Raw genomic sequence first — 27,072 nt, forward strand, 5'->3', positions numbered from 1 at the left:
TATTGAACCTAAAAGTTTTAAAACATCTTTCCAATATCAAAATTATCTAAATAAACTTAAAACAAAGATCTAAAATAAAATTTTTCCTCGTGGAATAAATAATGGCATTGACACCATATTAATGCTCCAAAGGTTTAAGAAAATATAATAGAAACTTTTTATTGGGTTCTAAACATAAATAAATTTTTTTATCATTTTACATTTCACACATAAGTTTAGAAAAATGGGACTATAAATTTATTTATAAACATAAAAGTTTTGAACATCTTTCCAATATTAAGAACTATTAACTAGGATAAAAACAAAGTTTTATAAAATTTTCATTATTATTTCCTCGTGCACTAAATTATAATAATAGTGCTAATTTCTTACTAAACCCAGAGGTTTTAGAACATTTTTTAGTATCAAAATTTTAACTAGGCTTAAAACAAAATTTTAAATTTTTTATATAATTTTGTTCCTCGTAGTAAAATATAGTGGAGTTCCAATTTATTATACCCAAAAGTTTTAGAACATCTCTCTAGTATAAAGAACTTCTAACTACGCTTAAAATAAATTTGTAAAAAATTTTAATATTTATTTATTCCTCGTAGAGTAAAATATAATGGCAGTGTTAATTCATTACTAGACCCAAAGGTTTTTGAACATCTTTCTAATACATAAATATTTAAAGGTTTAAAACAACGTTTTAAAAAAAAATCATAATTTTTTACCTTGTGGTAAAATATAGTGGAAGTGCCAATTTATTACTAGACCCAAAAGTTTTAGAACATCTCTTTAGTATAAAAAACTTTAAACTACGCTTAAAATAAATTTTTAAAAACTTTAACATAGTTTTTATAACTTGGAGTAAAATATAATGGCAGTGCCAATTTATTACTAGACTCAGAGGTATTAGAACATCTTTTTATTATCAAAAACGGTTAACTTAACTTAAAACAACGTTTTAAAAAATTTCCTTCTTTCCTCGAGGAATACAATAAAATGGTGCCAATTTATTATTAGACGTAGATATTTTAGAACACGTTTTTACTATAAAGATAAAAAACTTTTAACAAGGCTTAAAACAACATTTAAAAAAAATCATAAATTTTTTTCCTCGTGGAGTAAAATATAATGATAGTGCCAATTTATTACTAGACCCTAAAGTTTTAGGATATCTTTCCAGTATCAAAAACTTTTAACTAGGCTTAAACAAAATTTAAAAAATTTTTCTTAATTATTTTTCCTCGTAGGGTAAAATATAATGGCCATGCCAATTTATTACTAACCCAAAAGTTTTAGGGCATCTTTTTAATATCAAAAACCTCAAACTAGGCTTAATTTTTTTTAAAAAATTTTGACATTTATTGATTCCTTGTGGAGTATAATATAAAGGCAGTGCCCATTTATTACTAGTCCCAAAGGTTTTAGAACATCATTCTAGTATAATAAACCTTTATAACTAGGTTTAAGACAAAGTTTTAAAACATTTTACTTATTATAAGGGCAGTGCCAATTTATTACTATAACCAAAGATTTTAGAACATCTTTCTAAAATTAAAAACTTTAAATTCGGATTAAAAAAAATAGTTTAATTTTCTACATCAAGCTAATCCAGCAAGTCAACCCTATAAGCCAATCCAGCAGGCAGACCCAGCAGGCCTACCCAGCAAACCAATCCAGCAGGATGGCCTAGCAAGCGAACTCAGCAGACCCTACAAGCCAACCCAGCAGGTCGACCCAGCAAACGAACCCAGCATGCCGACCCAGCAGACCTAGCAGGCCGACCCAGCAAGCCGACCCAGCAAGCCAACCTAGTAAGCTGACCCACCAAGTCGACCAGATGGGTTGGCTCATGAAACCCATTGGGTCGGGTCGGGTCTGATCCATGGCCAAATCGGTTGGCTTGGGTTTAGGGTCGTTTTTTTAGGCTCAAACCTTGCTGGGTTTTCGGCCAAGCCGACCCGACCCGACAATTTAACAACACTAGCTCCCAAGTTATAAAATCTCAAAGCCCCGTATTAGAGTTTCCCACTAAGCTTACTGCCAGTCCACCCCAGAGCTCGAGCCCCTGCCCCCCCCCCCTATTATGCTTCTGGAATATTGTAATAAATGAATTATGATTATATAATGCTTCTGATATTTAATGCATTATTATAATTGCCGAGAAAGAAAAATAATCATAAATTCTTAACTGTTTAACTTTTTTTGTAGATCATATTATTCAGATTATGATTTTAAATTGTTATAAAAAGTAAAGTTTTAACATTTTACATAATTATTGTTATATTTCATATTTTAGAAATAAAAGATTTAACATTACGCATTAATTGATACAATTATTGACATTTTATCAATTATATATTGAATATAATCTCTATTCTTAAAAATATAACTTCAATAAAATTTAATATAATGCCTATAATTATTTTATATTTTATTCATAATAATTCTCCTTTAGTAGTGGAACAATAATGGAACATATAATCTATATATTCCACATAAAATATATAATTTAATATTTAATATTAGCTATTAGTTTTCAATTAATTTAAAATTATGGAATTTTTTATGTTATATCAAGACAATATGCCACATAAGGAAGAAATTACATTATTTACAATATTTTATCAAAATAAATTGGCATTTTTGGAATTTAAATATTTAATACAAATAAGACAAATTTTATATGAATGACAAATTGGCCGCTTATTTATCAAGTTTAATGATAAGAAGAAGTATAGATTATTTTCAAATTATATAATAAATATAAATTGATCATACATAATAAACAGGTCTTATAGGTTCATGATCAATATGAAATAATTTAAAAATATGCTTAATAGTGAACCAATATTAATAAAGGATTGTTATATTAAATTGGAGAGGCTAGAAACGTTTTATTTCTCCAATCCTTCTCCATCTATTCTTCAACATTCTTTTATTGACCAAACTGTCAATGACGCCTTAATAAAGAAGTTTCTAGACTCTCAAAAAGATTTTATTGGAGAAAGTCAACAATTTAAAGCTTTCATTAACAATAAACAAATAGATAAAGATGAATCACATAAAAATCAAACAAATTTAAAGAATAAAGAAAAATTACAAAAACTTCATATATGTCACATATGTTTTAAAAGTTATAACCTAAATTGTGATCTGAGAGATCATGTTTTTTTTGCACATACTGCACATCCAACCCTCCAAGAAACTTTAAAAGTTAATATTGTTGGTACAGAAGCACCAATTAAAAGCCAAGATGATTTTATTGAAGATTATCAGACACTTGTTAGAAAAAGTGTCAGGAAACGCCATAAAAATAGAAAATATGCTGATTATGATATAGAAGATTTTGATATATCACATAATAATAATATATTATCCAATATAATTATTAAAAAAGAACCTATATTTTATTCACACAATGATAACCCATGTATTGAGACACACTTTGACCAATTGTTTGATTTGAAGTCCATCAATGTAAATCAAGAAAATCATAATACATTTTCTCAAAATATATCATCACAAATAAACAATGATATGAATGATAATATTACACTCATTATTCCAAAAATAGAAGCAGAAAATGATGTAGAAAATCAAAACACAAGCAATAATAACAAAGTTTGCAATATATGTGGCAAGGTATTTGCTAAGAGATTATTGTTACGCAGACATTTTGATAGTGTACATCTAAGACTAAGGCCTCATTTATGCTTTGAATGTGGGGAAAAGTTTGCCTCTAAGGACACCCTAGCACAGCACATACGTACAATTCATGAGAAATCAAGGCCATTCCTATGTACCTTATGCCCAGGGATTGGTAAAGCATTTACTCGCAAACAATGCCTAACAACTCACATTAGAGTAGCCCACAGAGACCTTATTTTGAACCAAAACAATCCAGATATAGAAGTGATAATAATTGACAAATTTTCTGAGGATCCCTTGATATCTCAAGATTTCCTTACTAATAATAATGATGAAGGAAAGATGGATGACATAGATTTTGTTACTGGTATTATAAATGAGCCATTTAAAATGAATGAAGATATAAACAAGAATCAAATCAAACAAGAACACTTGTCTATGTCCATTGGTAAAAAGAAGGGAGCCAAAATTCGACTCAAATATTATAGGTTTTTGAAAAAAATAATAAAAAAATTGATCATAATTTATTATGGCTATAATTTTATTTGAGCTGTAAAATAATAAAAATGGTCAATATTTATATTATCAATAAATTATATTTTGGGCTGCATTTATAAATTTTTATGCAATTAAAATGGGCAGTGTTTTAGTTATAAAAAAAATCCATGTTTTTGTCAGTATTTCTAGAATGTTAAGCAGTAACAAAGTAAATAAAGTTGGGTTGTAAAGTAAAAGTGTCCAGTATATTTTGAAAGTTGTTTAGAATTTTAAAAATATCTCTTATTTTACGTGATATGTAATATTAAGCACACTAGCCCTAAAATGTCATATATATAACAGAGCAACGCTTGGTTCTCTCATAAGAGCCCATCTAACTGGGATAAAAGAATGGGAAATAAATAAATAAGAGGACCATCCATGTTTTTTGGGCAGGCCGCAGTTACCTGTGCGCGCAAGAGGCAAAGCCCCTTACTTAAACACCCATGGGAAAATAAAAGAGAGGTAAAAAAGCCCATGCCCGATTAAAATAAAATTTGATTATGGAAAGTTAATATTGGCTATATTCATTTTATTTGAAATAATATAACTCGGCTTAAATAAATATAATAACATAATGTTAGGATAATATATTAAAAATAAGGTTTAAAAACTTATGTTGAGCAACAATAAATCGAATAACCATCCAATGAGTGTACAGTATTAGGTTTAGGAATATAAAGGTTACGTAGTAAATTTTGGAATGGGCTTGAAAATGGTAAAAGAGGAAAAGGAAATTATTGAAACCTCTCAAAGGGATGAAATGATTACATAAGAAAACTAATGATCTATAAGGTAGTTGGTTTTCATTTTAAAAGATTATTAATTGAACTTTTATTATTATTCAAATGTGTAAATTGAGTTAGACTTATATTCAAATTAAGAATGTCGAATACAGTATTATTTAGCCAGTACATTTTATAATTACAATACCTTTTGTTTTTATAAATTGATAGCCAGTCAAGGGCTTCATAGGCCAAATTATTTCCGGCGTTTCTTAGAATATGTGCAAATAACTGAATTCTTCTTTTCTTCAGTTGTACTGCGACTGATAAATTATCAATCTTAGGCTTAGAGGGTACTCACTTTATATTATATAGAATTTTTATTAACTATTAAATATACAGCAATTTTATATGAAGATTAATATAACAAAATATCAAAAAATAAATCAGTAAATTTAACACAATAAAATATAAAATAGAGGTGGATTATTTATTGAAATTTTTAGCACATTAATTATCTTATAAACATAGTAACTTAATATAAAAACTCATTTTCTTCAATTATTATATCTTCCTTATCTTCAAAAAAACATGTTTTCATAATAGGTAATGCTCATTTTAAAAATAAAAACAGTTTTTAAATGAAAAATGTTAATTCATATCAAAAATTTAATATTTAAATGATATTCTTTATTATTTAAAATATACTGGGACTGCTAAGAAATCTGAATTCACCCCTTTCAAATCAATTGAACTTAATTCACAGTCTCAATGTTTTTAAATTCTAAAATTATGTTTTATCTGTAAATAAATTTGTAGATAGGTGTGTATAAGATATAATAAATAATGTTTTATTTTATTAAGTTATAGCCCTTAAAAGTAATAATATGTATAGCCCCATATTATTCTTTTTAAATTATGATCAGAATCACTTTTCTAATTTAACTTTAATACAAATAAGTATAAATTTATATGCTAGCGCAAATATATATTCATATTTAATTTTTTGTATAACTTTTTTTGATACTAAAAACAAATTAAATATCACTTAATAAAATAATATTGAAATATATAATTATTAATAATTAAGATTATAATATTGGATATTTTTTTTATAAAGATTAGAGCCTCGAGTTTATTTATTTAAGTTCTTTTTAATGAAAACAATGGAATAAACAGATGACAAATACACAAAAGTTTTGGGTAATTTTCTTGTTGGTTTATTATTATGCTTTACTTCTATCCAGAGTTGTTATGCTACTTTTAAAAGTATTGCGCTACCACTATCGGTATTCGTCAAAAAAAGTAGCGCACTATTACTTACGCTACTTTTTATTAAAAAAAATTTAGAAACAAATTTGTTTTATTTTTTGTTTATAATGTTATTGTATAGTTAATATATAAAAATCAACATTTATAAATATTAAAATATAGTTAGTTTTGATTATAAAAAAATTTATGTAATAAAAATAAATATTTATGGTTATTTGTTGCATTTTGTTTTTACCTAGTGTTATGTGTCCAACTATCTGCCGTGATACATATATATGATATCTCTGATAACTTTATTAGAACATCTTTCATCACTATAAAGCTATCTGCTATTTTATTCATTAGTGTCTGGTGACATAAAATTGTTGTACCAAGGGATAGAGTTTTAATCATCATGGTAAATGATGGATTATCAACCAAGGACATTGGCTGAACTGTATCAATTATAAAATCAACAATAACTTTATCAGCCAATTTCTGAGAAATCTTGGCATTTGTATTATTAATTAATTTGGTTTGAATTGAATTAGTCTTTTTGGATGTAGAGTCACATATACCAAAATTATTTAGATGTTTATCCATTTCCTTAAAACTATTGGCATGAACAGTCTTATATTATAAATACTATTAGAATGTAAAAATGACAATTTACCTTTTGGTGTTTCTTGAGGTTATAACTAGATTATTTGAGGAAATATTTTTTTTACATTTTAAACAAATAAATTTGAAGCCAGTTTTGGTTTATATATATATTTTAAAATATTTTTCAAATCTAGGGAATGGGAAATTTGTATTATAGCTATTAAGAACATTTTCTTCCCTAGTATCTTCCATTTTATTAATATCATTGTCTAAATCACTTTCAACGATTTGGATATCCATAGGCGATGACATTTTAAATTATTAACACGTGATTTAGGTTTATAATACAAATGAAAATATAAATTACAAATTGAAAATATATTTCAATTTCAAAATTAAATAATAAAAATTATAATTAATTATTATATTATATTTAAATTTTTATGTTTGTTCTTAAATTCATTATATTTTTTGAAAGTAGCTATGTAGCGTGCTACTTAGCTACTTTCAAAAAAAGTAGCCCGCTAAAAAATTAAATAATTGCACAAAAAGTAGCCGCTATTTTTGGTTAGCCTCAAACGCCGCCGTTTAAGAAAATCACGCCGGCGCGCCGCCGATTATCATGTCGGCAGCGCACGGCCGGTGCAGAAATTTCTTTCATATTTTATACTTTATTCTAATAATTAATCAACATCACTCTTGTAATTTTTTAATGTCAATCAGGATTTTGATGAATAAAATCATAATTATATTGACGTCATTATAGAATTCAATCAATCAAAAATCTAAAATTCCAAAAGTTACCATAATTTTACATATTTTAAAAATGGATGTATCTACATTTAATAATTCTATAAATAATTTTAGTATTCTAACTGGATAATAAAAAATCCATAGTCTGGAAATTTTTTGCAAAAAAATTAGAGAAATTATTACTGCTCTAAGATATAAAACTGCAGAGGTTGAATTTGAATTCGAGGAAGATCAAAAAAATGTCTAAGTACAATAGATTTAACATCAGACATGTTAGATCTTGACAGCATTGATCCATACCCGGGTACCCGTTTCAAATTGGCAATTCCAATGATAATAATAACAATAATTCCACGTATATGAAAACCTTAAAATTAAATGTCCCAAGCCAAACACGTTGGCATAGTATTTTAATTATGCTAGAAAGCATATCTGGATTAAATAAGAATTTAATTAATAATGTTTTGAAAAGAATTGGGAAGCACTTTCTCAAATTATGAATCTGATCTGGTAGAAGAACTATTAGCATTTCTTTCAAAATTTAAAAAAACTGTCGAATTTCTCAAAAAGGCATACTTTTAACTTAGCGTTACTTTTTAGAAGTGAAATTGAAACACATTTAATAGTAAATGATAGTGATAGTTCTGAAATTATTTCACTTAAGGAAAATATACTAAAAAAAACTTGCGTTACGATTTCCAGTTTGTAATCTGCAAGTAATATTATATAAGTATATTCTTTTATTTTTTATTTAAAATTATCTAGGTATTGGCTTCTCTTTTAGATCCAAGATTTTAAAAATTGACAATTGTGTCAAAGTATTTAATAGAGCAAAATTGCTCAGCTTCAGAATTTATAAAAACCATCTTAAACTTATAGATAATGGATAATCAGGTAGTAAATATAATTAATGAGGATGAAGATGAATTATTAAATTCAAGTTATTTGACAAAATTGGCAAATAAACATTCAACAAATATAAATTATGGTTCCAAGTTAGGTGACTTAGAACAATAATGCCACAGTTTTCTTGGAAAACGACATTCACAAGATATGGACGTTCTAAATTTTTGGAGAGAAAAGTGAACTTCCCAATCTTTCCAGGCTCAACAAAAATTTCTTTGCATTCCGGCGAGTAGCACACCTAGTGAAAGAGTTTTCTCTACCCCTGGATTGACGTTATATTCAAGGAGATCATCATTATGTCCCGAAAATTTAAATAAAATAATTTTTATACATTTATAAAATTACGAAATCGATTTTGGATATAATAAGTTTTCTATTAAATGAATATAAAAATATGCCAAGATATCTGTAGAATAGTGTATATTTATTTGTGTTTTTTAAAAAAATTAATAAGCAATTAAAAAAATTTATGTTATAAATATTTATAACTGCGCCGATTTTATTGACGGCGGCTAAAAATCGGCGCGCCGCCAGCCGTCGATTAGATTTTTGAAAATTGCGCTGGCCACCGGTTTTGTCGGCGCACAGGTCTAGCTTACCAAAAAGATAGCGCTCTACAAGTAGCTCGCTACTTTAACAACTCTGCTTTTATCATTAAGAAACATAAAAAAAATTTTTATTAGTGGTGCCTTCCTTTACTTTTTTATGGTAGTTATGGAAAATTTAACACGTGAATAGGAAAGTTATTTTAAAAATAAAATAAAAATTCATATAAAATATATGTATCTGAAAATATTGACCCATCCTGATCCAATGCTGATATGTAATATCAGTGCCACCCTACTTTTTGTATATATTTTGTGCCAAACACACGAGAATTAATTTTTCAACAAAAAGGTAGGTCTTTTTTGAATAGCTCTATAGCATTTTTATATAATTCATATATATACTTGATTTTTTAGTATTCCATAATTAATTCAGAAATCTTAAAATAATCCTCAATGTTGCATCATAGTTCAGTCTGAATTACTCAAATTTTTTTTCTGTTAGGATTTTAAAAAAAACTTCCCAAATTAATTTAAAATATCTACCAAATGATCTTTCTACTGCCCATTTTGATTATTATTACTCCCCATTTCTTATTAAAAGCTGCCTGAATAATTTGTCGCATATTTTAATTTTAATGACTATCTTTTACATTGCCATTATATGACATGTAATTTCTTTTATTTAAAATAGATGTCACTTTTGTGGAAAAATTTTTAATCAAGAGGCACATCTAAGTAGACACATTAAATCAGTTCACCAGCGTCTCAAGCCTTATAAATGTTATTTGTGCCCAAAGATACCACCCAATCCTGCATTAGCTTATGATGAGCAATTGACAGGTTTGATTTAGATGAAAATGAATTTTTAAAAATATTAATAGATATTTTTTTTAAAATTTAATAATAAACTTTTTGCAATATTTTATTAAATTTTTTAAATAAATATGTTTTGGGAAATGATTTCATTGATTTGTATTGCCATCCATCAAGATCATCCAGATATCTTATATATATATCTACACCTATTATGGTAAATGGGTCAGACAGAAAAACCAGATATCCTATATAAATATCTACACCTATTATGGTAAATGGTTCAGACAGAAAAACCCTAAAAATCTTTTTTTGTTTACTAATTCATGCTGATCTCTTATCCTAATTGGAATTTTATGATAAATATTTTTAAAAGTAACAAATTTGAGTATAATCCAAAATATATTATTTAGCAATTATTATTAATTTTATACTTTAGCAGTGGTTTCCCTTTTTACCTTTAATCCAGGGATGCGAACCTGGCAAAATTTTTGCCCGGGTTTGGTTCAGTTTAAGGTTAAAAAAAGGTCGGTTCGGGTTCAGTTCAAGGAAATATTTTAGAACCCGGGTTTGGTTCCGGGTTCAGCTAGGGTTTAAGAATTTTTGAATTAATAAAAAAAATTAAAGACCTGCAGAGATAGCATTTGCACGGCTGATTAAAAAAAATTTTGCCCGTCTCGGATTTTTTTTCAAAAATTTTTACGGCCCGGGCTTAAAAATTTTAGGCCCGGCCCGGATATTTAAAAAAAAATTTTGGGGGGCCCGGCCTGGATTTTTTTAAAAAAAATTTTTTAAATCCGGCTCGGAATTTTTTAAAATTATATTCGACCTGGTTTAGTATTTTATCATATTTTTCGACGAGTATTATCATTTAATAAGCAATTAGCTAATGTGGTTAAATCGCTCGTTTTGAGCCGATTTTTAAAAACGGCTAACTCAATATTTTCGCAATATTGACTAAGCCTCGAAATTTCGATACTATATGCTTAGACCTTTGCTCCTTCCATGAGCAAAATTTTCAGGCTTGCATATATTTTTCAGACGTTGAATTTATGGGATCAAGGCTTTCAACGTGGGGATTTATAAATAAAATTTTTATACCTTTTTATCTATATAAATTTTATCATATTAAAAAAATACTTCCATTATGTTTTTGTAATATTTTTATTCAAAAACATGAAAAAGTAAATTTTTAACATTTCATATATAAATATATTAAAAAGTTTTTATAAAATACTAGAAATTTAGTGGCAAAATTACTTGCATAGTTATGGGTAATTTAAATTCTGATTTAGGAAATATTTTGTTTGTATTGAACAATGACTGACACACCTGTTAGTAATATTTAAACACCAAGCCAAATCAAAAACGTGTAGAAAAATAATGTTATGTCTTAAACCTTGAATCGTGGATGCTCAGAATTTTTGTTGGTGATAATATAGAAATAATCTTTAATCAACTTTGATGTATGAGCCTTTTCAGCTTCTATAGAAAGAATGTTTTTCCCTTTCCTAGGTTAATTCAAATTTCGATACTTTTACCGTGAATATCGTTTATCACGAATTGATGGCGAATTCACATTAGCGAATACTATTCTGCGTAGACATTATCGCGAATATTTAAAGCGAAACTTTTATCGCGAATCAATTATCGCGAAAATTTTATAACGAAGTCATTCCATCGAAACCCAAATCGTGAAGACAATATAGCAAAAACTATCATATCAGATAAAGGTTGCATGGTTAATTAATTGACAATAACTAATAAAATATCCTTAAAACGTATTTGGGTCATTCCATGTCAAATGAGCAAAAAAATGAGATTTTCGACCGACCCCTTTCGATTTTTTTAAAATTTGGTAATCAAAGAAAGGTTAGTGTAGTTAAGAAATAGCCAAAATTTTAGCCTCATAGCATTTATATTTTTGGAGATATTAGGGTTCAAAATAGCAAAAATGACGTATTTTTTCTACCTTCATTCAATTAAGCATATCTTAAAAACTACATAATTGTAAATAACTAGTGCTGTAAACATTTTTAAAAAAATCGAACGCGTTCAACGTTCATTGACAAAAATCGAACGCGTTCACTTTCACGTTCAAATTCAAAAAAAGGAACGCGTTCAAGTTCATGAACGCGTTCATACGTTCAAAATTTTATGATAAATTTTTTTTTAAATTTAATTTGATATAAATAAATGCCTTATATTTTTCAACACAATATATTAGCCATGATAAAAAATAATAGTTTTATTTTGATAATATAATTATAAATGCAATATAATAGAGCGATAAAAAAATAAATTTATAAAAAAAAATTCTTATTAATTTTTAATAATAATTGCTTTTCAAAATTTTCATCTGATAGGCATGAACGCTTGTCAGTTAATACAGCGTTAGCTATACTAAAAACTCGCTCAACAGGGGCAGATGAAGGGATTGCGGTGTTATACTTGATAAATAATTTTTTTAAAAGGGGGAATTTATTAAAAACATTTAATGTTTTATCCATTGTTTCAAAAAATTGAGCTATGTTATCATCTTCCAATCTGCCCTCTTCTTCCTCGTCAAAAAAAAAGGATATCTCGGAATTGATTTTAAAACAGTGAAATATTTTTGATATTTGGGCCATGGTAATTCTAATTCATCTAATATTGAATTTTGATTTTCAGAATCTGATGATGAAATATTTATATCCATGCAAATGCTAATCTATTAAATTAAAATATAAAATATTCAAATTAATAAACTTTAATCTTATCTTCTCTAGCAATAGCACTATGGTACGTTAATTGCAATATGAAAGAGGAAAAAGTAAAAACAGCTGATTAAAAAATATAAGACTTTTTTGTTAAAAAATTGGATTAAATATTAATTTTTCAAATAAATAAAAATATAAGACTTTTTTGTTAAAAAATGCGGATTAATATTAATTTTTCAAATAAATAAAAATAAAAAGTGTTTTTAAAATTGAACGAACGTAAAATTGAACGCGTTAATCAAAGAAAAGGAACGCGTTCATCAAAGAAAAGGAACGCGTTCACGTTCAAAGTTCGTCAAAAAAAAGGGAACGCCGTTCATCACCTTTTTCAAAAAAACGAACTTCGTTTACGAACGTACAACACTATAAATAACAAATTTAATATCAAAATTACGTACAAAGATTCTACTTTCAGATAAAAAAAAATTTTTTAAATTTTTTCCCAATTTCCGGTCATTTTATGCAAGGATTAAAAATTATTTTTTGGAATAAAAATTTAGTGGACATTACTTAACTCTTCCTTTATATTTCTAAAAAAATTTGGTCTGGGACGCGGCCATCTTCATTTTCAAAATCGATTAAAATGTTTAGAAAACTGTATAAATATTTTCCCGGAAGCGTCTTTGTATAAAATTATATATTAATCAGTTTTTAATAGTTTTTCTTGAACTATTTGATATAATTTAAAGGATTATTCATCTTGTAAGTGAAAATAACAATAAATGGGGCTTTCATTCAATTATAGAAATTATCTATCGGTAAAAGAAATTCAATTTATTACTTTATTTATAATTTACTATAAATTTTTTTGCCCATATAACATATATTAAATGAATATTAATAAAATATGTCCAACCAAGTTTCGAGTTCTTGAATATATGAAATCTTGTGCATTTCATATATGACGCCAAAAATAATATCAAAATTTTCGCTACTCAATATTTTAATTTGATATTTTTAAAATATTACAAATATGAATTTATTATTATTATGAAATTATTATATACGAAATAAAAGTATCATCATAAAATAATCCAAAACAATATAAATATTGGATCAGATTTTCTAAAATCGGCATACCCTTACTCAGGCGCGTACGCAGGAATTTGGCCTGGGGGGGGGGGGGGGATAATAAATTTTTTAAGAAATATTATTGTTATTTAAAAATATCAAGCATAAATTTATTAGGACTAATAACTATTTCTAATACATAATTTTAAACTAAATGAATTATAAAAAAATTATATATATAAACCGGCACATAAAAAACTATAAAATAAATGTGAATTAAAAAATATAAAGTGAATATAACCACCATATGAATCACTTAAATGACCCAAAATAGAAATTTGAATTTTTTCAGCCTTTAAAATTTATATATAAAGTAAAATAATTTAATTTTGAAAATATAAATATTAATACACAAAAGTTTCTTAGGAATAATTGTATTTTATATTATATTTACAATGTAAAATCCAATCTTCGTTGGGATTGAGCTAATTTTTCAATTACTCATCCTTGCTTGGCATCAAATGCTTATAAATATTTAAAAGATCCAAACCATTCAATCCACTTTCAGAAGTTGTACTTCTTAGGTATGTTTTCAGAGAACTGCAGGCCCGGTTCCCGGGTCGGATCGTATTTTAATTTTTTAAATACACCCGGGCAGGGCCCGAAATTTTTTTAAAAAAACAGCCGGGCCAGGCTTGATTTTTTTAAAAAAAAAATATCCGGGCTCGGCTATATATTTTAAAACCAAATATTTGAAATTAGCTATAAAAATCTAAAATAAATATAATTTCTTTTAAAAAAAAAGGCCGGGCCGAAAAAAAATCCAGCCCGTGCCCTGCAAATTGTATCTTTGCAGGGCTCTGTTATTCTTCTTAAAAAAGAGAATGTTCTCTCATTAGTTTACTAATGGGAAGAGTTGCTAATATATATAATCATTTTAATACATTGGAAATAAAATCTAAAATGTGTTTGAAATTATACAAAGCATCCATAACATTTTTTGGGACTATATCTTAGTTAATCTTTTAAACATAGTTATTCAGCTAATAAGGTATCAAACAAATATTATCTTTTTCTATCACATCTGAAAAAGATTGGGTTTGTGGAAGTAATATCTGCAGATTGGTAAGTGCTGCATGATGAATTAAAAACCATTCATTTATTTGGATTATAGTTTTATAATACTTTTCTACTGATCTTATACTAATGTTTTGACGATGAGCTTGCCTTGCTGCAAATCGAGTGAGACAAATATTAAACACGTATAGCTCTCCTTTTGACTCAACGATAACATATAAAATTGAAATTCTTCATCAACATTAGCCTTAATTTCCTTGAGTTCTAATAAAATGCTCTTATTCCTTAATCAAGTCAATGTCATGTTTTTGAAAAGTATTACATATAATAGTTGTATAATTAATACATTCTAATGAGAAAAAAAAATTGAAATAAGTATTGAATCCAATAATTTCCTTGCTTCTGAGGAAATATTTCTTTCAGGCCATTGTGATATTTCAGTAATAGCATTAATAATTGGTTCTTCTAACTCCATAAAAGCTGTTACTGCTTGATGGCGGAGACTCCATCTCGTTGGACAAGCTTGCACTTTCTTTCTCCCTGTTGGATAAGGAGTTTCAGAAAAATTATTATTTGACTAGAAATATGGAAATGGTAGATAAATAATAAGCCACTAGAAATTTGAAAATAATAGGTAAATATTACGCCAATGAAAACTTGAAATCGAAATTAATTGATACTTAATAGATGAATGTGATAAATAAATGTAATTAAATATATATTTAATATGAGATAGGAAGAAATATTAACAAATATAAATTAATATAAACATTAATATTTTTGAAAATCCGGCATCTGCATTTTTTGGCTTTGGGCCCCCCCCACTGCGTACGCCAATGCCCTTACTTGTAAATAAGAATAACAATAAATGAGTGTTTCAATCAAAATAAATTTATAAGGTAAATGTGATAATTGACCAGGGTCAACACATAAACATGATCAAATAGAAATATTGTTTCGTTCTAAGCACATCAAATTTATAACATACAAATAATGGCTATCCGTAGATAGAACCACTCTTGAAACAATAACCAAGCCAGTATATCTAATTATCAATGCCTTTTTGAAAAAATGGAATCTTTATTACCCATTCTTTTATTTCAACGCAACAATCGTTGTATTAAAACAATCTAAAATTGAACATATAAGAAGGCCAATATTTAATTTTATGTGATTTTTCAGAAAACTATAGCTTTATACTTAAGGATGAAGTACAAAGTTATCATTGGAATAGGGTTCAATCCACTGTTTACCCACCCTTTTGTTATATATTATAAAGATAATTTTGCCTATATTTGTTGCCTAAATTATGTAATGATATTCGAATCATTGCAATACAATAGCAGTGCATTATTTCCAAAAAACATTGGTAAATTTTTTATTTTTCCGATGGATCCGCTTCCAGTATAAAAATCTTAAAAAATTTAATATTTACTATGATGAGATGGATTTAGGGGTACAGGCAGAATGACATTTTTCTGCTACAGCACACGGGAAAAGTGTTTGTGATGGGATTGGTGGCACTGTTAAAAGGTTAGCCTCTAGAGCTAGTTTACAAAGGCCTTACTCAAAGCAAATAACCACATCATATGAATTGTACGAGTTTGCTAAAGAAAATATTTATTTATGGCATATATTTTGAATATATGACCCAAAAAAATTATGAATCCGAAGAACTATTACTCAGGGCAAGATTTTCAAAAACTAGACCTATACCTGGATGAACACAAAAAATTTACACCGTGATTCCAACAGGTCTACATCAATTCAAAAGTAAAATGTATTTTAATATAATAGAAAGCACTATAGAATTTATCATATAATAATGAAAGTATAATTTTTGGAGAAATATCAGGATACATACGTGTGTTTATGATTCTAATTAGTGAGAAAAATCAAAAGCAGGAAGAAATATATATATAAAGTTTTTACACCCATCCGGGCCTTCTAATTCCTTTACATTTCCAAGTATAGACGACACTCTTTACTTTCCAAAATGTCATATCTTAACATTAGTTTCACCGTTAACTGCTACTGGCCGTAGTTATACATTGTTGTCACAAGAAAGTAAATGCGCTACCGAAAAATTAGAATCTTTTAAAAGTGAGTTATATATTAGATTTTTAAATTTATATTATATCAATTATTTTTAATATGGGCCATATATGAAATGCATCTGATTCATATATTCAAGAACTATAAACTTGGTTGAATATATTTTATTAATATTCATTAAATATATGTTATATGGGCAAAATTTTTTATAATAAATTATAAATAAAGTAATAAATTGAATTTATTTTATCAATAGACAATTCCATAATTGAATGAAAGCACCATTTATTGTTATTTTCACTTACAAGATGAATAATCCTTTAAATTATATCAAATAATTCAAGAAAAACCATTAAAAACTGATTATATAATTTTTACAAACGCCCCCTTTCGGGAAAATATTTATACAATTTTCTAAACATTTTTATCGATTTTGAGAATGAAGATGGCCGCGTCCTAGACCAATTTTTTTTTATAAATTTAAATAAAGAGTTTAGTAATGTCTAATAAAAATTTTAAAAAAATTGAAGGTATTTCCAAAAAATCGTTTTTAGTCCTTGCATATTAATTAAGATGACCGGAAATTATCTGAAAGTAGAATCTTTGTACGTAATTTTGATATTTACAATTATGTAGTTTTTAAGATATGCTTAATTGAATGAAGGCAGATAATGGTAAAAATACGTCATTTTTGCCACTTTGAACCCTAATATCTCCAAAAATATAAATGTTACGAGGTTAAAGTTTTGGCTATTTCTTAACTACACTAACATTTCTTTACTTACCAAATTTTATAAAATTAGAAGGGGATCGGCCGAATCGTTGTTATTTGTCATGGAATGACCATGATTTAAGAAACTTTTGGGTAAATTGATATTGAATGTTTTCCCTTAATTAAATAATTTGCAACTTATTTAATGTTTCGCAATAATGATTTCGCTCATATATTGGCGGCAGAAAATTCGCTATAAAGGATTCGCGATTAAAGTTTAACTGCTACTAGTTTGCGATAAAGAGTTCCTAATGTATTCGCAGTTAAGGTTTAGCGGAAATAAATTCGCTATATTGTCTTCGCTATAAATGTTTCGCTGAATTGATCTGAAACGAAAAAATAACCTGTAAACTATTGTCAAACAACACTTTAATCCTGTTTTTCTTGGCCAAAGCAATATTTAGTGTAATAGTGTATTTTATTTTCCAAAAGTTTTTTCAAATATAAATATATGGTATGAAATAATTAATTGTGGTTCAACAAGCTGCTCATTTGTGAAAGAGTCTAAATCCTTAATCAAACTAATTAGCAATGAGAGCCATAAAACAACAATCTCAAGTGCTCTTTATAAAAAATCAGCTTTAAAATATTATGAATTTAATTATTTAAAGATTCAAGGTCGTCACCAGAGGAGGTTGACTATTATTAACAAAATTTTATATTTTCTTGTTATCATATATGCAGTTTACATGTTATTCTAATTACTTTATATAATTTCGATATTAAATTACTAAAAAGTATTAAATATTAAAAAATAAATAAAAAAATATATATTAATAAGAAAAAATATAATGATATGATTTTTTATAGCTACTTTTAAACATTACAAATAAATTGAATTTTTGTTTTTTTTATGTTAGGAAATTATGTTCAAAAATATAATTATCTATAAAATCTTAAAATTAAAACGATGATAATATTGGATTGTTTTTCCAAATTATCTGGCGGATCCTGTTTTCTAAAACATAAATATTAGCCCCGACTCATTCTGATACTTAATATCGAAACCACAGCTTTTGTTAAAATTAATTGATTATGAAAATACTATTATACATTAATAAAGCAAATATTATATTATCAAAATATATTACATGATAATTAGACAAAAAAATAATTAATTAAAATGCATCAAATTATAAGCGATTTATCATAATTTCATTTGTTAAATAAATGACTATAAAACGTTTGAAATCCAAAACAGTAAAACCTAATTAATCAATAGATTCCCAAAAATTATTTTTTTAAATTAGGATCATCTGCCAATATATCCATCAGAGACCATTATGAGCGTGATCCCTCTACTGGCCATTGGATAAAATCTTTCTCTCGCAAAGAGTTCCTTATAAAACATATACGGAGTGTGCACCAAGGCTATAGAGCATATTCATGTGACCTATGTGGGATGAAATACTGCGATAAGCGTGACATGGAAAATCACAAGAAAAAAGCTCATTCAATTGATTCCAAGCATTTGAGACTTCAAAATCTAGGCAATGATACACAGACTCCCATTCCTAGAGCTTGTCCTTACCCTGCTTGTTCTAACATTGTGTTTACGAGCAAGATACACTTGTCTAAACATGTCAAAACCTTTCATTCCTCATCTTCCAACATTAAATCCTACAATTTGGGCTTAGATGAAGGAAACAAAATGGCCACTCCCATAGATAAGTCCTCTGCTTTAACAAATCGTGGGATGGATGATATGAACGTGAACAATTACTATGGTAGTCTCATGAATCAAGATGAGACAACCCCATTCGAAGATTCCGCTTCTTTCTTAGGTTCTCTATAAGATTTATTTGAATATTCTATTTAACTTAGGCTTGGCTCAAACAGAGCGATATGAAATTGATCTAACCTGTCACATATATTAAATATATGGCCAAAATTTACAATTCAGATTTATTGCAAAATATTTTGCAAAATGATAGTTATTTTACTTAATTAGTTGAGCCAGGCCTATTTTGATATTATTCAGTTAAATATTAAATTTGGATAGGTTATAACGTTATTATCTTATTAAGTATGTCTTGTATTGAACTATTTGTCTTCTTGCACTTCAATCAGAAGATATACCAAATTCCCTCCCCCTCAACATACACTCCCCGATTCCCCTTCAACTCAAAATGAGTTCTATCAGTCAGCTGGACAGTATCCCCTATCCATCTTCACAACTTACTGATGGAATGTTAGTCACCGACAACTCACTCGTTTCCCCAAATTCGCTTTGTTTTGCCTGTGACACTTGTGACAAGCTTTTTACCAATAGGGCCTCACTAGTGAGACATTTCAAATCAGTCCACGAAAATCACAGGGCCTATGCCTGCAGAATCTGTGGCCGATCCTTCAATCAAAGACCTCACCTTGAAAGACATTTGGCATCCCTTATCCATGCAGATGTCTTAAAATACGCTTGCGATTATTGTGGGAGAAGGTAGTCATATCTTATGTTTTTTTTCTCACTTTCTTTTCCATTCCATTCTCTTTTTCTTTCTTTTTATCCTTCCCTCCTATTCTGGACTAAGTCTTTCCTGCCTTCTAAAATTAAATAAGTTAATCAGATGCTTCAACTAGGGAAGAAATTGACTTCCTTATACGCTAGATACTCACTATGCCTATTAAAAATTATTTGATTTGATTTAAAATTTATTAATAACAAATGGTTTGATTCAAAACATTAATCGATTTGACAAATAATAGATTTAAAATATTTTTTAGTTGCGAAAAATTTAATAAGTATTCAAATTGTTTTATAATTTTAATATTATCTGCAAGCTTTCTTCAATTAATATTTTTTAAAATTATTTATTCGAAATTTCACTAATCAAATCGGAATACTTCTACCTTTTCCTTTCCACTTACTTTTAATCAAATCCTAAAGGGATGACCAATGTACTCAGTCTTTTGTTTCCCTTAAATTTATTCAAATTTTTTTGACCCCTCCCCTTCCTCACCCCAAAGATTTGCCTTGAAGTCAAGATTGGAGAAACATTTATTTGATTTAAACTATCACAGGGATCCTAACTATGTTAGGGTTCCAAAATACGTTTGTTATATTTGTACACCACCTCAAGCCTTAGCGATAGGCGATGAACTAGATTTTGTGCCTGATGATAGCCCATTTTCAGCATTGTTGGCCGATTTGAAGTAACACTACATTTTACTATTTTATATTATTAATACTAGAGTATACTGATTGATACAGGTTTTTTTCAGCACTTGAAATTAGAACCTGCATGGAACTCCTCTCTAGAAATAACACCCTCTCCTGCCTGGCCCTAATAAACTAACATTTTTATGAAGTAAAAAATTAGTAATTGCAATTTTCTTATAACAGAGAAATTCTAATTAGGTAATTTCACTCCAGATCGATAACTTTTGTCCCAACTTTTTGATTTAAATAAAATTTCCATACTGAAAGAACATCATTATAGTGCGCACATATTGAACGTTGCAACGCAGTTTTTCAAAACGCAAACAATGCATTTTAAATGCATTCGTTCAAATTGAGAACATTTCCATTTTTCATTTTAAATTATTTTTTAAAAGACAAACTTGCTTGCGTTTTTCAAAACTTTTTAAATTTTGAAGTGATAAAATTTTTATATGTAAGAAAAATCATTTTTAAATGATATAATAATATTTTTAGGACATGAAACGATGAAATTACCAAAAGGTTTGCAGAAAGCTGGGCGACCATAAAAAAATTTTATTGTCATGGAACATTTATCAGTTATTGGTTCCAGGTATAAATATATAAGAATATTAAATATAATGATACAATTAGCTTGGTATTGGAATTCCCTGGTTTTGATAACAGTCATCTTTATCTCAAGAAGAGATTGAGAAACTTCAAGGATCAACTGAATAAAGAGAAAATAGCAAAACCTACTTAATTAAATATTCATGTTATATATTTTATTGGTAAGTTGATAAATAACAACTTGGAAAATAAAGAGTAGGGCTCTGATCCTCAAATTCTGTTCTGGTAATACTACAAAGCATATCCAATACTGATCCAAAATTTATATTGATTTTATTTACCATCTATATTTGAATAAATCCCACAAAATATTTTACTATTCATAAAAAATTATAAGTGTATTTTGTTTTCTATATTCTCAAAAAGTTAATTCCCTGATTAAAATATTTGAAATGTTAATTTTCATGTGGAACTCTCAACAACAAAAAAAACCTAAATTACTGAATGAATTTAATAAGTTATTAAATTTTGTAAGAAAATCCATCTGGGATGCAGTAAAGCTAATTTTTATCTATAATTTTTTATATTTTATTTAGACTTTTTATGGATAGCCTTGTAGAGGATGCTGAAATCTTAAGTTTAGACATCCAAGTGCTGTTTAAAAATGAGGTTTTAAAATTTCTACACTATCTGAAGACAAATGGTACCTTACACACCTACAATTGAATCTGCATTGACATATTTAATAACATTATATAAATTATTTATTTATTATAAAAATATATTATGTTTATGTGTTTTATATTAATTTTTATATTGACATTATATTTTTTTAATAAAATTTTTATATATTTATATTTGTCTCTATTTTCATATTTAATATAAGTTAAATGATATATTAATTTAATTTTTCTTAACATTCAAATTATATTAGTGTCCAAATTAACATTTAAATTAAGGGATATATCAATTCTTAATATTCAATTAATTTAATTATATCATTTAATTACTATGGTTGATATTGAAAATCTATTTATAGAAGCAACAGATAAATCTTATTTAGGTATAGTTTTTACACTATAAAATAATTAAATTATATGTATATATGAAAATTTCATTTGTATCATGTTGTAAGAAATAGAATTAATATTATTTTAAGTTTGAGGTTCATTCCCCATACTTTAAAATAGCTCAATGGGCTACATCTAGAATAGTGTTCAAATTAACATGCAATAGAAATTAAGGGATATATCAATTAAATTTTTCTTAATATTCAATTTATTTATATCGTTTATTAATAACATCATTGTCATAAAAATTAAATATGTAACATAATTTAATATAAAATATTTTTATAAATAAATTTAATAATTTATAAAATTTTAAAATTTGTCTTTAAGAATTTTTTATTCCATTGAAGTAGAATTATTTTCCCTGCTAGGCAAGAAAGGTTTTATAGTGATTCTTTGTTTTAATGTTTTAAATTTAAATTCTTCATATTGAAATAATAAAACTTAACGCATCAATTTAAACATGGCTGTGTTTACGTTTTTTTATATGCGTTTTGAAACGCTGCGTTGCAACGTTCAATTTGTTGGCACTATTAGAAGACATCGAATCCAAAGTTTTAATCTCATAGAATTAACATTTCTTCAAATATCAATGAAAGTGTCCAAAATATATTTTTCGAAAAATACTATTTAAAAAAATAAAGATAAGTTAAAAAAAATAAAATAATGATTAGAAATAAAAATTAGGTGTTATTTTAGAATTCTCTTATAAGCCCTTTAGTAAATATTAAAGAATTTTTTAAAATGATGGTGTTGCGGTCTTTATTTATGTTATAAATTTTAAACTTGAACCTAAATGGCTCCAGGCGTTTTACTTTCCGAATTTCATTGAATTTAATATTTTATTATTCACTTTCATTATATCTATAATACAAATATTGATAAAAACATTTAAATGATATTAGAAAATTTAATTACATATATGCTAAAAATATATTAAATGCTTTTTAGTGTTTATAAATTTTTGCCAAGAAGACGAAAACATGATATTCTAATTTTTTTAAATAGATGTAGATCTTAGTGAAATTTGTTCTAAATATTACAAATATTAAAGAACCCAATATATTTACAAGTGTTCTAAACCTATGCGGTTAGATGGACTGCTACATTAAAAAAAATAGTTTTAATAAATGTTTGTTTTTATTTTATATTAGAATCATTACATGTACCTTAGTTTCTATTCATATTTTTACCTAAATCCCAAGGGGTCATGCGAAAATCATATTTTTTTGATTGATTGTACACGGAATGATTCAACCTTCTAAAGTTGGCGAATAAACTGATTATAACCTATTTCGGGATTATTTTATAAAGCGAAATAATTATTTTATTTATCTAACCTCTTTACCATCTCCCTTTTCAGAAAAAAGAAAGCCCAACAAGGTATACTCTTGACTAACAATGATTTTGATCACAAAAACTTTGAAGATTTCAATGGACAAAACGTTAAATATAATTTTGACAATGACATAGATTACTTAGATGAAAGTTCCCCCAAATCTAGAAGGGGAACCGGAGAGGACAAGCTTTTAGCATCCCTCACCTCCAAGCTCATTTCCGACACCTTGCAGATTCAAGGATTGGACCTATTGATCGAAAATATAAATAATTCACCACCCGACGATCAACTGTTAATCAACCATTCAGGTGGCTCTGATCAGCTCATCGATCATCACCTAATTCAAAGTGACCAGTCGGATCCATCATCGGATCAGCTCTTGATGATGGATCAATCTCCTAACAATAATAATCAGCAGTTAATGGTTCAATTGGATCAATCTGAAGAGCGGCAGATAGAGCAAGGTTTGTAAGTTTTAAGATAATATTTTTTTAAATTTAATTTCTTGAATTGAAACTAGTTATATATATCTCTACTCTATTTTAGACGAAGAAGAATTAGCTGGATATGACCAAGAGATGGCGCTTATGAAACGTCAACGATTCGATATGTCGGGTGCTTTTAATAACAGAGTAAGTTTGAGAAAATCAAGAGATGATTCTGAGCCAATGAAACTTTCATCAGAGATGGATGATAATGAAGCCACAACTACCGGTTTGTTTTATTTTTAATAACATTTTCGAATACCTGCTGAGTTGCTCAATTACAGAACATAGCTGTCTTATATGATTAAATGTTGTAATCACGTTTTTAATATTAACTATTGAGAAAGCTCTAAAATGTTAGTATAATTTTGTTTGCTATTTAATATCAAGATGACCCTACCAAATCATCATTCATAAAGGATCCTCAGGTGAGAGAACGGCTCCTAAAAATACGTCAATCATCTATAGTTAGGTTCGGACGCAAAAAAGATTTGGTGAAGCACTTGAAAGAGGTCCATTATGGGCACGTCAATCATTTGGTAGGAAACGTTAGTCAAATTAACAACGGAATTCGCTCAAATGTTGGGGAACTATATTTGGAAACATCTAATAATGACGACCAACAACTCGGTAATATTTTAAAAATTATTTCTGCAATCTTTCTAAATTTATAAATTTAAGTTTACATTTTGATATACGTCTATGATTGAAGAAATATGCTAAACCCTGATGATTGAGCTGTACTACATTTTTTTTTTTGCTGGTACCATTATCACTTATTATGTTTAATTTTTTTAGTAAGTAAATTAATTAAAATGAGCAGTAGTTAATTTTATTATAAAAAGATTAATGTTTTGGGAGTATTTGTTAAATATTGAGCTATAAAAAAAATGTTCAGTCTATTAAGAATTATATAAAGTTTTATTTATTAACAAAAAGTCCTATTATGTAAAATAAATAAATCATAAGCTAAAAGAAATCCTTAATTTTTTAGAAACATATGTATTTTATTATTTAAAATTCAATACGAGTTTGATCAAACTGCAAATGCTGCAGGTATAAATTATTTACATACTCTATTGATTTATCTGTGGATTTCTCTCCTTATAATATAAACACGTCTTTAAAATTGAATTAGTTTTTTAAATGTCTCTAGAACACTCCATTAATTCAAGTTATCTTATGAATTTATATTTTCACCTTTGAGTATTAATTTCTATAAAGGATGGTTCTACGTTATAATCAATATCATCCCACCTCCCTATCTTGATTAAATTTATAAACATAATTAACGTAACTAAGAATTCGCCAAATTTTAGTTTTAGCCCCCTAACTTTTATATTTTTGTAGTTAGTCGAGCTCAAACTGAAACTGGGCCACTACCCGAAACACATCTATAAAATATATTTATTCAAGGGGCCATACGTAATTTTCTGAAATAAATAAAAATAAAAATGGATAGTTGCTATATCGATCATGGAATTACGTTATCATTATAGTAATGCTTAAACATAATTAACAGAAATGAGAGAAATATGAAAAATCTAAATTCCAACCAAAAATTTTGATTGAAATTTCATTAATACAATTTTTTTTTAAATCACATAGACTTTTCTTCCAACCCTCATAATAATATGGAAGAAGATGCTAGCCAATCAGGCAACAATGGAAGTGTCTTGGCCCAACTAGTTCAAGAATCTCGCTTCCAAGAACAATATGGAACTACTGATCAACACTCTGACATAAGGTTTGATTTTAGGGACATGGCAACATTATAAATAATTATCTTAATTCACTTTTTTTATAATATAATAATCCCTATCTAATTACCAAATCAAATATATTTTTACAAATAAATGGGTAAATATCGATATACCATAATTAACAGTAATTTACCTGCTACCGCCACCATATTGTATCAACCCACTGCTTCATCCACCACAGTCGATGAAAATGGCAGGTCCAACACTGCTAATCAATCAATGATCTTGTATCCATCATCTGTAGCCGATCAATTTGGGGATAGGAGGTGGTACATTATGAATTCACGATAAAAATATTAGTTTTTTTTATAAAGTTCACATGAGCAAATTTAGCTTACATAATATATAAATATTTAAGTTCAAAGGATGTAGATATATTGTACAAAATATTTAATTTTTTTATAAAATGGCCGAAATATTATTATGATATGAACACTTTAGAAAAAACAACATAATATAGGTTTTAAAAAATTTACCATTTTTAATATACTGTTTTATTTTACGGGTTAAATTCCAAATCAGATGGTTTCAAATAAATATGAAGTAATATCTAATTTTCAGAAAAGGATACTTTTATATGTATTGCATTTTTTTTATTAGTGTATTTTTTAAAAATATCTTTTTCTTCTATAATAATTATTTATTAAAAATTTCTATCATAATATTTAAAATACTATAATATTAAGACACTAATAATAAAAATACAATTTTATAATCGTGTTCAGCAAAAGGAACCATATGCCCAGAGTTGTTAACCCTCCTTTTTAAAAGAAGTTAGATCCCGCTCCTAACTTTTCAAAAGGAATTAGCTCCCACTACTAAATTTTTAATAGGAGCTAGTTCCAGCTCTTAGTGATGGAGTGCCACTCCATAGACGCTCTTTGATTTTCATTTTTTTAGTGTACACAAAACAATTCATTTTTTTTTATCAAAAAAGTATTTATATTATGATATATCAAAATATTTATAATCTTTTATTAGCTTTTAAAAGTAATAAATTTTCTAAATTTGAATCTAACAAACATCCACGCCTATCCCCTAAAACCTGTTTAGCAATACTAAACAGGCTCTCAACAGGAGCACTGAGGGAAGTGGAGTATTGTATTTTATAAAAATATTTTTATTCAGGAAATTTATTAAAAAATAGTAATTTTGATATCATTATTTAAAAAATATTTATCTAATATATTATCTTCTTGATGATCAATTTCATGGAATTTAAAAAAATCTTACAAATCATTGAAGGGTTCGCATGAACTAGTA

The 27,072-nt window shown here is 27.1% G+C and overlaps 1 protein-coding gene across 3 annotated transcripts in view; it reads left to right on the forward strand.

The window, feature by feature from the left end:
• Positions 1-2,700: 2,700 nt before the first annotated feature.
• LOC135931419 (uncharacterized) overlaps positions 2,701-27,072 on the forward strand; it is a 31,486-nt gene continuing 7,114 nt past the window's right edge. The window contains exons 1-11 of one of the 3 annotated variants that reach the window (XM_065468503.1): positions 2,701-2,720; positions 2,778-4,124; positions 9,651-9,799; positions 18,697-19,230; positions 19,520-19,883; positions 20,411-20,596; positions 23,586-24,025; positions 24,108-24,275; positions 24,437-24,676; positions 25,655-25,793; positions 25,935-26,075. In XM_065468503.1, coding sequence (XP_065324575.1) covers positions 2,818-4,124; positions 9,651-9,799; positions 18,697-19,230; positions 19,520-19,883; positions 20,411-20,596; positions 23,586-24,025; positions 24,108-24,275; positions 24,437-24,676; positions 25,655-25,793; positions 25,935-26,075 — 3,668 coding nt within the window. In that variant the 5' untranslated portion in view covers positions 2,701-2,720; positions 2,778-2,817. Of the gene's footprint in view, positions 2,721-2,777; positions 4,125-9,650; positions 9,800-18,696; positions 19,231-19,516; positions 19,884-20,410; positions 20,597-23,585; positions 24,026-24,107; positions 24,276-24,436; positions 24,677-25,654; positions 25,794-25,934; positions 26,076-27,072 lie in introns of all 3 variants that reach the window. The other 2 variants (XM_065468502.1, XM_065468501.1) reach the window with 2 other exon arrangements.

Source organism: Gordionus sp. m RMFG-2023, chromosome 1 (assembly GCF_954871325.1).
Source record: "Gordionus sp. m RMFG-2023 chromosome 1, tfGorSpeb1-WG-v2, whole genome shotgun sequence".
Classification (NCBI taxonomy): Eukaryota; Metazoa; Nematomorpha; class Gordioida; order Chordodea; family Parachordodidae; genus Gordionus; species Gordionus sp. m RMFG-2023.